The following is a 14429-nucleotide window of genomic DNA, read 5'->3' on the forward strand; positions in this document are numbered from 1 at the left end:
CAAGCTATAATCATCACCGCAAACTATAATCATCAACTTTTTGGTATTTGAATGTAGTTTTCAGATTGTGGATTACTTGTTTATACCCAGGTTTTTGTTTAACTCCCTGTCTTGTACCTTCTCATTGTAATAATGATATTTTCCATCCTCTTTTGTGTAGTTCCTTCCCTAATAACTACTGGGACAAGTTTGTGAAACGCAAGGTAAGTAGACAGTATTTAATTAATTATTGGTGGAATTTTTATGAATTATTCACCAGATCAATATGACTTGAACATGCACATACTATTTCTACTATTTACTTATTTTTGTTTCTCCTTGTTATCCTGGCCTGCTGCTGTTAGGTGATCAATAAGTATGGAGATCTGTATGGAGCAGAGAGGATAGCAGAGCTGCTGGGGCTGGATAAGAGTGCTCTGGACTTCAACCCCACAGAGGAGACGGTGGTGAAGGAAGCATCGCTGGTGTCCTGGTGAGACCCTGGGAGAGTGGCCTATAATAGAGTTGTCGAGTTAGCATATACAGAGTGAAGTCAAAAACAGTACCATTCACATCAATCCACCTCTTTTGACAGGTTGAGCTCTATTGACACCAAGTACCAGTGCTGGAAAATGGGTGTGGTGTTTACAGACAATGTAAGTGTTCCACATTTACAAAGAGCATAATTTGGTATATGATAACACCACATTATTGTTGCCTTGATCTGACTGATCTGTTTCTATGTTGTGTGTCCCTGCAGTCGTTCCTGTACCTGGTGTGGTACACCACCATGTCCATCCTGGGTCACTACAACAACTTCTTCTTCGCTGCCCATCTGTTGGACATCGCCATGGGCTTCAAGACCCTCCGGACCATACTGTCCTCCGTCACCCACAATGGCAAACAGGTGGGTGCAGTTTGGCCACCAGGCAACAGGGGTCAGTGTTGAGTCAGAGCTCTAGTTCTGCCTTGGTATTAACCATAGAGATAAGGTACATCACAGTGGAAGTAACCTGAGGTATTCTCTGTCTCAGCTGGTTCTGACTGTAGGTCTCCTGGCGGTGGTGGTCTATCTGTACACTGTGGTGGCCTTCAACTTCTTCCGCAAATTCTACAACAAGAGTGAGGATGACAACCAGCCCGATATGAAGTGTGACGACATGATGACTGTGAGTCCTTGGATTTTTCACTAACATCATAATGTGGAGGCCACAATAGTTAAAAAATAAATCAATAAATTTAACACCAGCCCAGTTTAACAATCCTGTTTGGTGCCTTGTGAATGGATCTATTGCATTTCCATCCAGCCTCACTCTCTTTCTCACCTTCTCTCTGTCTCTCTCTCCTCCATCAGTGCTACCTGTTCCACATGTACGTTGGTGTGAGGGCAGGGGGTGGAATCGGGGATGAGATCGAGGACCCCGCGGGCGACCCGTACGAGCTCTACCGCATCCTCTTCGACATCACCTTCTTCTTCTTTGTCATCGTCATCCTGCTGGCCATCATACAGGGTACGTACTGTACTAATCTGGATCACAGGAGGCAGTATCTGGGACAGCGAAGGGGACCAGGGTGAGACCCAGCAGGGTCAGTGTCACTCTGGCTCCCTGGTGTCAAAGTCACCCTGCTCCCTATGGGTTGGAAGGGGCTGTGAAAAGGGCTGTGTAGGGAGGGGATTAATCACCCATAGAGAGAGACCCATAACTCGGTCTGTCTGTCTCCACCAGGCCCTTACACACAGGCCCTTAATGTTTCTCTCACAGTCAGAAAGCCTCAAACTTTCCAATGGTTTTTCCACCTCAGACAGAGACAATCAGTCAGCCTCATGTCTCTCCCACAGACACTCAAACTGACTGCTCACCTCACAGTAAGTCTAGAACACACAGACAGATGCAGCCTGTACCCTAAAACAAGTAAAATGTAGTGAAGTAAAAGTTGTCAAAAAAATGCTAGAGAAGTTACTACAGATCCGGGTTCGATCCCAGGCTGTGTCGCAGTTGGCCGTGACCGGGAGACCGGTGCACAATTGGCCCAGCGTCGTCCAGGTTGGGGGATGTCCTTGTCCCATTGCGCTCTAGCGACTCTTGTGGCGGGCTGGGGGAATGCACGCTGACATGGTCGCCAGTTGGACTGTGTATCCTCCGACACATTGATGTGGTTGGCTTCCGGGTTAAGCGAGCAGTGTGTCAGAGTCGTGTTTCGGAGGACGCAGTGCTCTCGATCTTCGCCTCTCCCGAGTCTATACAGGAGTTGCAGCGATGGGACAAGACTGTAACTACTGTACCAATTGGATATCACGAAATTGGGAAGAAAAGGGGCAAAAACAATATTCAGTACCAGTCAAAAGTTTGGACACATCTTCAAGGGTTTTTCTTTATTTGTACTCATTTCTACATCGTAGAATAATATTAAAGACATCAAAACTATGAAATAACACATGGAATCATGTAGTAACCAAAAAAGTGTTAAACAAATATATTTGACATTCTTCAAAGTAGCCACCCTTTGCCTTGATGACAGCTTTGTACACTCATGGCATTATTTTAACCAGCTTCATGAGGAAGTCACCTGGAATGCAATTCAATTAACAGGTGTGCCTTGTTAAAAGTTAATTTAAAAGGAATTTCTTTCCTTCTTAATCCATTTGAGCCAATCAGTTGTGTTGTGACAAGGTAGGGTTGATATACATAAGATAGCCCTATTTGGTAAAAGACAAAGTCCATATTATGGCAAGAACATCTCAAATAAGCAGAGAGAAACGACAGTCCATCATCACTTTAAGGTCAGTCAATGCGGAAATGTCAAGAACTTAGAAAGTTTCTTCAAGTGCAGTCGCATAAACCATCAAGCGCTATGATGAAACTGGCTCTCATGAGGACCGCAACAGGAAAGGAAGACCCAGAGTTACCTCTGCTGCAGAGGATATGTTCATTAGTTACCAGCCTCAGAAATTGCAGCCCAAATAAATGCTTCACAGAGTTCAAGTAACAGACACATCTCAACATCAACTGTTCAGAGGAGACTGCGTGAATCATGGCCTTCATGGTCGAATTGCTGCAAAGAAACCACTACTAAAGGACATCAATAATAAGAAGAGACTTGCTTGGGCCAAGAAACATGAGCAATGAACATTATACCGGTGGAAATATGTCCTTTGGTCTGATGTGTCCAAATTTGAGATTTTTGGTTCCAACCGCCGTGTCTTTGTGAGATGCAGAGTAGGTGACCGGAGGATCTCTGCACGTGTGGTTCCCACCGTGATGCATGGAGGAGGGAGGAGCTGTTATGGTGTGGGGGTGCTTTGCGGGTGACACTGTCAGTGATTTATTTACAATTCAAGGCACACTTAACCAGCATGGCTACCACAGCATTCTGCAGCAATATGCCATCCCATCTGGTTTGCGCTTAGTGGGACTATAATTTGTTTTTCAACAGGACAATGACCCAACACACCACCAGGCTGTGTAAGGGCTATTTGACCAAGAAGGAGAGTGATGGAATGCTGCATCAGATGACCTGGCCTTGTTTTTAACACTTTTTTGGTTACTACATGATTGTACATTTTGACTGGTATATATATATATATATATATGTATGTTAGAGGAATTAAATTCCTTTATGTTTTAATTAACCAATTCAATTAAACACTCTGCCCACTCCTAAGAATTTGTAAGACACTTATTTGCATAAAATGGACAGAGACCAGTCTCAAAATCAATCTGTAGCATTTATTCTCGAGAGTACTGAACATGATACAATTTACAACAGGTTATAAACTGAAAAAACTGAAAATGAGTCATTAGGTTTCAAACTGTTCCGTCCCTCCTCCACTCCGGTACAATGGCAGTATAGTTCTCAAGCCTTCCTACATCGACCCCCACCAGTATAGATTATTTATGACCAAGCCAAGGCCTTCCTGTGTAGATAAGTGTTCTAGCCAGTCTGACGATAAGTTCATTCGTTTCTACCAAGGAACAGACAGTCATTGTTCTAATTCTTGATTATAATTTCACACATTATATTCAGTACTAGGATTAAAATAAAATTCATACATCTATACAGTAACATAATAGTATTCTGATTAGTCAGTCCTGATTGAAATGTATACATAATTAGTCATTATTGATTAAAAAATCCCTTAACAATATATATATATATATATAGTAAAGTACAGATACTCAAAAAAAATACTTTAGTAGTATTTTAAGGATTTTTACCTAAGTACTTTACACCACTGCCTAAAGTGATGCTGCTTCCCATAGTCAGCCGCTGTTCAACCATTGAAATATTTAACATTGCAATACAAAAAGCTGTGGGGGGAGAGTAGAATTGTGTTAAGTTGCCCTGTCCATAAAGAGACATCTTCACTGGTTGTGTGTCTGTAGGTCTGATCATTGATGCTTTTGGAGAGCTGAGAGACCAACAGGAGCAAGTGAAAGAGGATATGGAGGTGAGAGACTTTGGTTTACTTTCTTCTGTAGTGCAGGTCAACAGAAGACAATGTTTGAGTGTTTCATCTATTTTTCTCCTCAGACCAAATGTTTCATCTGTGGCATCGGTAATGACTACTTTGACACGACGCCTCACGGCTTTGAGACACACACCTTACAAGAGCACAACTTGGCCAACTACCTGTGAGTATCTAGACTGAATGTAACCCGGCACTTAAAAGCTAGACTTTTTTTGTCTCTGAAGTATCAATTAGCCGACACGTCTTTCGTCTTCCTGCATATTTATACCCACTTGTTTACTATTAAACGACCTGATGGATGGCTTTTACACAACAGTTGATGGTATCTATGCCCCAGTAAAAAAACTCAAAAAACAATATTCTTGAATGAGACTTTAATTTCCTCCTGCTATAGTTGTGAAAGAGGTCAGTTGATCTTTGAGATGTTGAATGATGCAAGTGAAATATGACTGTGGATCAAGTGGTAATTTTCATGTGTCTCAAATCTATTTGGCTTGACAGGTTTTTCCTGATGTATCTTATCAACAAAGATGAGACAGAACACACCGGTCAGGTATGGCGCTTGTCACTCTTTTGACCCCTTTGTCCTGTGAAAAGGTTGTCATATCAGGACCCAAAGTTAACTGTGACTCACCAGTTTTTAGGCTCGGCTCATTTGCTGCTATAGATTGACCAGTCTTTTTGTCTGCTTCCTCCAGGAGTCATACGTGTGGAAGATGTACCAGGAGAGGCTCTGGGACTTTTTCCCTGCTGGAGACTGTTTCAGAAAGCAGTATGAGGACCAGCTTGGATAGAGTTGACAGACACGTCGCTGTCATCCTACGGACAGGACTACAGTCCTACAAAGAGCTGCTCCAGGTACACTCCCACTTCCTCCTAACAGCTAGCTGATGACGGTTGGTAACCATTCACCGGCCTATTGCCTCCTCTAAATGTGTGAGACTAGAGGAGAGGGGAGATGCTATCTTCCATGTGATGGAATAACCATTTTCACATCAACGTCAAATGTACCTGTACATGTTACCTTTGGTACAGTGCCAACCTCCAAGAAAGTGACTATATTACAACCTGCCCAGACAGATTTCAGTTTAGAAAATGTTTTTCTTTTTTTTTGACAACGTGTTGCCTTTTCCTCCACATAACCCCGAACCATTGCACAATTATTGGTCTTTTTGAGAAACACTGGGTTGTGTGGGGTTATGGGACAACGTGTGAGTCTTGGCCCGTTGCAATATGCACAAGAAGACTATTTCAATATTTCAAGAATGTTGAAAATGAGACTTATGCCAAAAGATAGGTGGGCAGATTTATACAGAGAGCATACTGTATGTGATTTAACAAAATTTAAAAAATGTTGTTCGAGTAATGTGCTTTCAGATATGAAGTATTGACTTAAACCAGGGGAAATGTTGATTATATGATAAAAATGCCTGAATCAAGTACTTGATGAAGTGCCTTATCTACATTACAACGGAGCTATGCAAAACCATGTGTTTTTCTTTCTGCAATGGATGTGCAGTAGTTTTCCTGGACCAGAAACAAGCAGCTGTTCAGAGTCATTACTTTGTGGCTTATGTTTTTAATTTGAAAATGGATGAGCAGTGTTGAGTATTTTGCCAACTGCAGAATCTACACTTAGAAAAAAAGGCTCTGGATAGAACCAAAAAGGTTGTATTGCTTGCTTCATATACTGTATGGCAACCTTATAGGTTCAATATAGAACCCTTTTGCAGGGTTCTTTGATCAGAACCCCAGGGTTCTTCACTGACCCAACATTGGTTCCATATAGAACCATTGGGTTCCATATAGGGTTCTATATGGAACCAATTTCAGTTCTATATATAACCTTAAGGGGTGCCATATGACGCAAGCATGGAACCCTTTTTGGTTCTATCCAGAACCTTTTTATCTAAGAGTGTAACTGCAAACGAGTATAAATTACACACTCGTCTTAGTATATCATATGTCCGAATTTATTAAACACCAAAAAATAAATTGCTATTGTATGGCTATTTGTATGTAGTAGCATTGCTGAACTGTGCATTTCCCTGAAGGACAAATAAAGAAATCAATTAAATAACTGGAGTCACTTATCTATCTTTTTTGCTATAGTTAAGGACAAAGTATGTCGCCTACAGTACAAACTACAGCAAACTTGCGTGTAATATCTCACTGTCCAGTTGGTCCTTTACTGACACCTAATCACCTCCCGATGTGACTCGTGAGTTCATATCAGGGGATTTAGCTTCTTTTTTTAAGCATTGCGTCATTTCCCCTAAAAGATAATGGGCATGTGAAGCTGAGCCTGGATCTCCTTTACCTAACCACTCTTTGAATGACAAATATAACCTACAGTTTAGGCCTGACTGTTAGGTGTTAGCTAGGGTGGCTTTGAAGGTTTACCTCATTCAGCCTCCACATTTAGTATTTAAATTTGTATTATCAGTAAGGTAGTATAATCAGTCCTAGCTTTTGATTTTAGCTAGTAGCTACTGAATAGTGTTGGTCAGTCCAGTCCTACCTGGGTGCAGGAGGCATGCAGGAGATCAGCAAGCTGGTTCCCTGCCTTGGCCAATGGGAGTTTTATCCCTAGTACTCACGGTGCCACCTGTCAGTTCGTATTATGTCCCTCCAACCTCAGGGGGCAAATTTATTGAAAATGAAATATCTCATTTACATACACTGCATGACCAAAAGTTGGTCCCCTCTTTGCTGCTATAACAGCCTCCACTCTTCTGGGAAGGCTTTCCACTAGGTGTTGGAACATTGCTGCTGGGACTTTCTTCGATTCAGCCGCAAGAGCATTAGTGAGGTCAGGCACTGATGTTGGGTGACTAGGCCTTGCTCGCAGTCGGCGTTCCAATTCATCCCAAAGGTGTTTGATGGCGTTGAGGTCATTGCTAGACTTCCATGTTCAAGTCTTGCCATAGATTTCCAAGCCAATTTAAGTTAAACCTGTAACTAGGCCACTCAGGAACATTCAAAGTAATTTTGGTAAGCAACTCCAGTGTGTTTGGCCTTGTGTTTTAGGTTATTGTTCTGCTGAAAGGTGAATTTGTCTCCCCGTGTCTGTTGGAAAGCAGACAACCAGGTTTTCCTCTAGGATTTTGTCTGTGCTTAACTCTATTCCATTTATTTTTATCCTTAACTCCCTAGTCCTTTCCGATGACAAGCATACACATAACATGATGCAGCCACCACCATATGAAGAGTGGTACTCAGTGATGTGTTGGATTTGCCCCAAACATAAACATAAACATTTTTATTCAGGACATTAAGTTAATTTATGCATATTCAATATTCAACGTCTGCTAATAATATTCAATGTCTGCTTTTTTATTTTTACCCATCTACCAGTCTTCTTTGCAAGATATTGGAAAACCTCCCTGGTCTTTGTGGTTGAATCTGTGCTTGAAATTCACTGCTTGACCGAGGGACCTTACAGATAATTGAATGTGTGGGGTACAGAGATGAGGAAGTCATTCAAAAATCATGTTAAACACGGTTATTGCACACAGTGAGTCCATGCAATTTATTAGGTGACCTGTTAAGGACATTTTTACTCCTGAACTTATTTAGGCTTGCCATTACAAAGGGGCTGGATACTTAAAAACATAATTCCTCTTTGACATTATAGGGTATTGGGTGTAGGCCAGTCACACACAATCTACATGTAATCCATTTTAAATCCAGGCTTTCTGTTGGCACTGGTATTGTGTATAACCTTCTCAGGCATGAAACATGGACTGTTTCCCAGATAGCTCACGCCCACATCCAACACCACAACATGACACAGAGAACATGCAGATTTACAGCACCTGCTACACAGCCCATTTCTCAACCTGCAACTAAGAATAGCCTACTGTATGGATGCTACGGCAGACATGGCTGGGAATCGATCCTGCAGCTCTCCGTAACATCGCTGATGGCCTGACCAATGAGCCAGCAGCAGAACACAACCCACACCTTTTAACCCCATCTCCTGTGACCTCACATCATGCACGCTGGACAAACAAGACTCAGAAATGACCATGTCATTATCTCCCACATAATGGGAACTGAGAGAGAGGCTATTAACAAGGGCCATTATAATGTTTCTTGTCACATCTCAGTGCACCTGGTGTCTGACCTTCTGCTCCGTCTGGTCATTCAGCAAGATGCATGGCCGGACACCGGATGACCAAGGGACAATGACCATACTCAAGGGACATATTCCACTTAATTTAACCACACTCCTATTCGAGACCTGGACCCCATTGACTAAAATATTTACAAGCCACTTTACGAGTATTATTGTCAAGTGGTAACTTAATAATTTTGTAGAGCCAGGAGAACTACTGAAATATGTAATGTACAGTGCCTTTGGAAAGTATTCAGAACCCTTGACTTTTTTGTGTTACAGCCTTATTCTAAAATGTATTAAATTGTTTTTTTCCCTCATTCATTTACCCTAGAATGACAAATCAAAAACCATTTTATAGACATTTTTAGCTAATAAAATAAAAATGAGTATTCAGACCCTTTACTCAGTACTTTGATGAAGCACCTTTGGCAGCGGTTACAGCCTACACCTGTATTTGGGGAGTTTCTCTCATTCTTCTCTGCAGATCCTCTCAAGCTCTGTCAGGTAGGATGGGGAACGTTGCTGCACAGCTATTTTGAAGTTTCACGAGAGATGTTTTATTTGGTTCAAGTCCGGGCTCTAGCTGGTCACTCAAGGACATTCAGAGACTTGTCCCGAAGCCACTCCTGCGTTGTCTTGGCTGTGGGCATAGGGTCGTTGTCCTGTTGGAAGGTGAACCTTCGCCCCAGTCTGAGGTCCTGAGCGCTCTAGAGACAAGGATGTCTCTGTACTTTGATCAGTTCATCTTTGCCTAAATCCTGACTAGTCTCCCAGTCCGTGCCGCTGAAAAACATCCCCCCCACAGCTTGATGCTGCCACCACCATGCTTCACCGTAGAGATGGTGCTTGGTTTCCTCCAGACTTGGCGCTTGGCATTCAGACCAAAGAGTTCAATCTTGGTTTCATCAGACCAGAGAATCTTATTTATCATGATCTGTGAGTCTTTAGGTGCCTTTTGGCAAACTCCAAGCGGGCTGTCATGTGCCTTTTACTGAGGGGCTTCCATCTGGCCACTCGACCATAAAGGCCTGATTGTTGGAGTGCTGCAGAGATTGTTGTCCTTCTGGAAGGTTCTCCCATCTCCACAGACAAACTCTAGAGCTCTGTCAGTGACCATTGGGTTCTTGGTCACCTCCCTGACCAAGGCCCTTCTCCCCGGATTGCTCAGTTTGGCCTGGCGGCCAGCTCTAGGGAGAGTCTTGGAGGTTCCAAACGTCTTCCATTTAAGAAGGATGTGTTCTTGGGGACCTTCAATTATTTTTTTGTACCCTTCCCCATACCTGTGCTTTGACACAATCCTGTCTCGAAGTTCTACAGACAATTCCTTCAATTTCATGGCTTGGTTTTTGCTCTGACATGCACTGTCATCTGTGGGACCTTATATAGACAGGTAGGTGCCTTTCCAAATCAATTGAATTTACCACAGGTGGACTCCAAGTTGTAGAAAAATCTCAAGGATTATCAATGGAAACAGGATGCACCTGAGCTCAATTTCAAGTCTCATAGCAAAGGGTCTACTTCTGTAAATAAGGTATTTTTGTTTTTGCTTTGTCATTATGCCGTATTGTGTGTAGATTGCTGAGGATTTATTTAATACATTTTAGAATAAGGCTGTGACGTAACAAAATGTGGAAAAAGTCAAGGGGTCTGAATACTTTCCGAAGGCACTGTATATTGTCGTGTCTTTGGCTATGTCGGATTAAGTGAGATGCTATTCTATAAAAGCATTTTTCTGTAATTAATGTTACCTGATTTAAGCTACTCAGGTAAATAATTAACTAGAAAGTCGGGGCACCACGAAATAATGTTTATAGAGCTGTTATCTTCTGAATAAACTCTTAAAGTCAGTAGCAGTCAATATTTAATCCTCACCTTATTTAGTCTCATCTAAAACGAACCCTGGCTAACAGGTTGAATCAGCAATACAACATTTGGTTTAATTATTTATTTACTAAATACCTAACTAATCACACAGAATTACATATACACAGAATGAATCATACATTGATGGACCTGGTGAAAGGAGCCGATATAGCGGCTGGTTACACAAAGAAAGGGGGGGTTTGAGTGAAAGAGTGGGAAGACTGAGGAACAAAGGGAGAAGCTGTGCTATCGTAAATACAGTATCATATGCATTCTAAATTACCGTCCATTTTAAAAAGGAAAATGCAATAAATATTTACTCTGAGCTGCGCTTCGGTAGATTGGTTGTCGATGGAAGGCCGGTTTGTCCTTTGAAGAATGTCTCTTGGTGAACTGGAGCATGGTAGAATGTCCATCCTGTCTCCCTGTAGCGCTGTCTTAGGCGTCTCAGTACGGGCATTGCAATTTATTGCCATGGCCACATCTGCAGTCCTCATGCCTCCTTGCAGCATGCCTAAGGCACATTCACGCAGGTGAGCAGGGACCCTGGGCATCTTTCTTTTGGTGTTTTTCAGAGTCAGTAGAAAGATCTCTTTAGTGACCTAAGTTTTCATAACTGACCTTAATTGCCTACCGTCTGTGAGCTGTTAGTGTCTTAATGGCCATTCCACAGGTGCATGTTCATTAATTGTTTATGGTTCATTGAATAGGCATGGGTAACAGTGTTTAAACCCTTTACAATGAAGATCTGTGAAGTTATTTGAATTTTTACGAATTATCTTTGTCAGACAGGGTCCTGAAATGTTTATTTTTTTGCTGAGTTTATCTCTGAAGGTTTAGATCTTGAGTTAGTCACCTCATACAAGTTCTGTACTTCGGAGTATGGCTAGACGGTACACTGTCCTTCTCTCAGCACATATCAAAGCTGCAGGCTAAAGGTAAATCTAGACTTGGTTTCCTCTATTGTAGTCAATCGCTCCTCTTTCACCCCAGATGCCATACTAACCCTGATTCAGATGTCCATCCTATCCATGCTGGATTACGGAAATATAATTTATAGATCGGCAGGTAAGGGTGCTCTCGAGCGGCTAGATGTTCTGTACCATTCGGCCGTCAGATTTGCCACCAATGCTCCTTATAGGACACATCACTGCATCACTATATACTCCTCTGTAAACTGGTCATCTCTGTATACCCGTCGCAAGACACACTGATTGATGCTTATTTATAAAACCCTCTTATCTACTGCAGGCCTCATTCTCCAAATACAACATCCGTTCTGCCAGTCACATTATGTTAAAAGTCCCCAAATCACACACATCCCTGGGTCGCTCGTCTATTCAGTTCGCTGCAGCTAGCAACTGGAACGAGTTGAGACCCAATTATGGACACTCTTACTGACAGTTGTGGTTGCTTTGCGTGATGTATTGTTGTCTCTACCTTCTTGCCCTTTGTGCTGTTGTCTGTGCCCAATAATGTTTGTACCATGTTTTGTCCTGCTACCATGTTGTGTTGCTACCATGTTGTTGTAATGTTGTGTTGCTACCGTGCTGTGTTGTCATGTGTTGCTGCCTTGCTATGTTGTTGTTTCTTTATGTAGTGTTGTCTCTCTTATCGTGATGTGTGTTTTGTCCTATATTTATATTTATTTATATATTTTTCCCAGCCCCCTTCCATCTCCGCAGGAGGCATTTTGCCTTTTGGTAGGCCTTCATTTTTAAATAAGATTTTGTTCTTAACTGACTTGCCCAATTAAAATTTGAACCAAGATGGCGCTGCAGTAGGACGTGTGTGTCTATCTTTGTCTTATCCCATGTAAATAGCCGGTCTTTTTCATATATATCTTAATCTCACAATCTATCTACAAATTAAATATACTTTCCTGCAACCCGCCTCACCCAATGTGGTACGGATCTGCTATTTTTATTCCTTATAACTTGAACTTCCATCAGGAGCTAGCCAGCTAACTAGCTACTAGTCTTTGTTAGCCACGTCCTCGCCTTTTCCCCCCGTCATCAGCCAGCCAATCTGCACAGCGCGATATCAACACAGCATATCGGACTGCTTCTCTCTACCATATCACCGGATTCCTACCGCTCTGGACCATTACACCGGATCATTACTCCGGATCATCGCAGCTAGCTAGCTGCAAACGTGTGGCTACTGTTAGCCTCTGTCCCGAAGCAAGCACCAGCTAGCCTTGAGCTAGCTTCGAGCTAGGCCCATATTCTAACTCATTTTAGGGCTACAATACCTCCTTTGCCAATTGGCCTGGACCCTTTATTGTCGACACGGAGCCCCACCGATCCATCACGAGTGGACTGCCAACGTGATCCCCCGATGTGGTCTCAACAGGCTATTATGTTACGACGTCGTCGAACAACTAGCCCCGGCTCGCTAGCTTTTCTGACCACTGTGTCCCCTGCTCGCCTAGCGTAGTAGTGACTACCGAACATCACCCTGACTCACCTTTTGCAGCTCTTTTGACCCTATGATCACGGCTACACAGCTGATGCCCCCTGGACTGTTTCAATAACACGGTGCCTTATTTTGTTTACATGTCAGCCCCAGTCCTGTATGTACCTAACTAACCCGCTCTGCCCATTCATCGCCATTTACCTGTTGTTGTCTTAGCTCTCCTAATCAACACCTGTGATTGCTTTCTGCCTCTCTCTACTGCTGTCTTGGATAGTTTTTACTGTTTTATTTCCCTGTAGAGCCTTCAGTCCCGCTCAAAATGCCTTAGATAGCTCTTTCGTCCCACCCCACACACATGCGGAGACCTCACCTGGCTTAACTTGTCCCTCCAGAGACTAAACCTTTCTCATCATCACTCAATGCCTAGGTTTACCGAGACTGTACTCACATACTACCATACCCTTGTCTGTACATTATGCCTTGAATCTATTCTACCACACCCAGAAAACTGCACCTTTTATTCTCTTTTATTCTCAGTTCTTATAGCCTTTAGCCGTACTCTTATCCAACTCCTCCTCTGTTCCTCTGGTGATGTAGAGGTTAACCCAGGCCCTGTATCCCCCAGTTCCACTTCTATTCCCCAGACGCTATCATTTGTTGACTTCTGTAACCGTAAAAGCCTTGGTTTCATGCAAGTTAACGTCAGAAGCCTCCTTGCAAAGTTTGTTTTATTCACTGCTTTAGCACACTCCGCCAACCCTGATGTCCGAGCCGTGACTGAATCCTGGCTTAAATTTCCATCCCCAACTACAACATTTTCCGACAAGATAGAACTGCCAAAGGGGGTGGAGTTGAAATCTACTGCAGAGAGAACCTACAAAACTACAAAATAGCCCCCGCGATATGCAACTTTTCATGGAAGTTAGGAACCAATATACACAGGCAGTTAGGAAAGCAAAGGCTAGCTTTTTCAAACAGAACTTTGCATCCTGTAGTACAAACACAAAACGTTCTGGGACACTGTAACGTCCATGGAGAATAAGAGCACCTCCTCCCAGCTGCCCACTGCACTGAGGCTAGGAAACACTGTCACCACCAATAAATCTACGATAATCGAGAATTTCAATAATCATTTTTCTACGGCTGGCCATGCTTTCCATCTGGCTACCCCTACCCCGGTCAAATCCAGATAGCTGATGTTCTGAAAAAGCTGCAAAAAATGGACCCCTACAAATCAGCTGGGCTGGACAATCTGGACCCTCTCTTTCTAAAATTATCCGCCGCAATTGTTGCAATCCATATTACTAGCCTGTTCAACCTCTTTCATATCGTCTGAGATCCCTAAAGACTGGAAAGCCGCTGCGGTCATCCCCCTCGTCAAAGGGGGTGACACTTCACCTAAACTGTTACAGACCACAGGGTTCAATTCTCGGGCCGGCAATTCTCGGGCCGACTCTTTTCTCTGTATACATCAATGATGTCGCTCTTGCTGCTGGTGATTCTCTGATCCACCTCTACGCAGACGACACCATTCTGTATACTTCTGGCCCTTCTTTGGACACTGTGTTAAATAAC

At 42.8% G+C, this 14429-nt stretch overlaps 1 protein-coding gene across 1 annotated transcript in view; it reads left to right on the plus strand.

Moving 5' to 3' along the window:
• LOC139384069 (ryanodine receptor 3-like) overlaps positions 1 to 6527 on the plus strand; it is a 159766-nt gene extending 153239 nt beyond the window's left edge. The window contains exons 96-105 of the mRNA XM_071128705.1: positions 161 to 203; positions 345 to 472; positions 575 to 635; positions 740 to 886; positions 1014 to 1148; positions 1334 to 1490; positions 4365 to 4429; positions 4513 to 4613; positions 4952 to 5003; positions 5149 to 6527. Coding sequence (XP_070984806.1) covers positions 161 to 203; positions 345 to 472; positions 575 to 635; positions 740 to 886; positions 1014 to 1148; positions 1334 to 1490; positions 4365 to 4429; positions 4513 to 4613; positions 4952 to 5003; positions 5149 to 5244 — 985 coding nt within the window. The 3' untranslated portion in view covers positions 5245 to 6527. The remainder of the gene's footprint in view (positions 1 to 160; positions 204 to 344; positions 473 to 574; positions 636 to 739; positions 887 to 1013; positions 1149 to 1333; positions 1491 to 4364; positions 4430 to 4512; positions 4614 to 4951; positions 5004 to 5148) is intronic.
• The last annotated feature ends 7902 nt before the right edge of the window (positions 6528 to 14429 follow it).

Source organism: Oncorhynchus clarkii, chromosome 25 (assembly GCF_045791955.1).
Source record: "Oncorhynchus clarkii lewisi isolate Uvic-CL-2024 chromosome 25, UVic_Ocla_1.0, whole genome shotgun sequence".
Taxonomy (NCBI): Eukaryota; Metazoa; Chordata; class Actinopteri; order Salmoniformes; family Salmonidae; genus Oncorhynchus; species Oncorhynchus clarkii.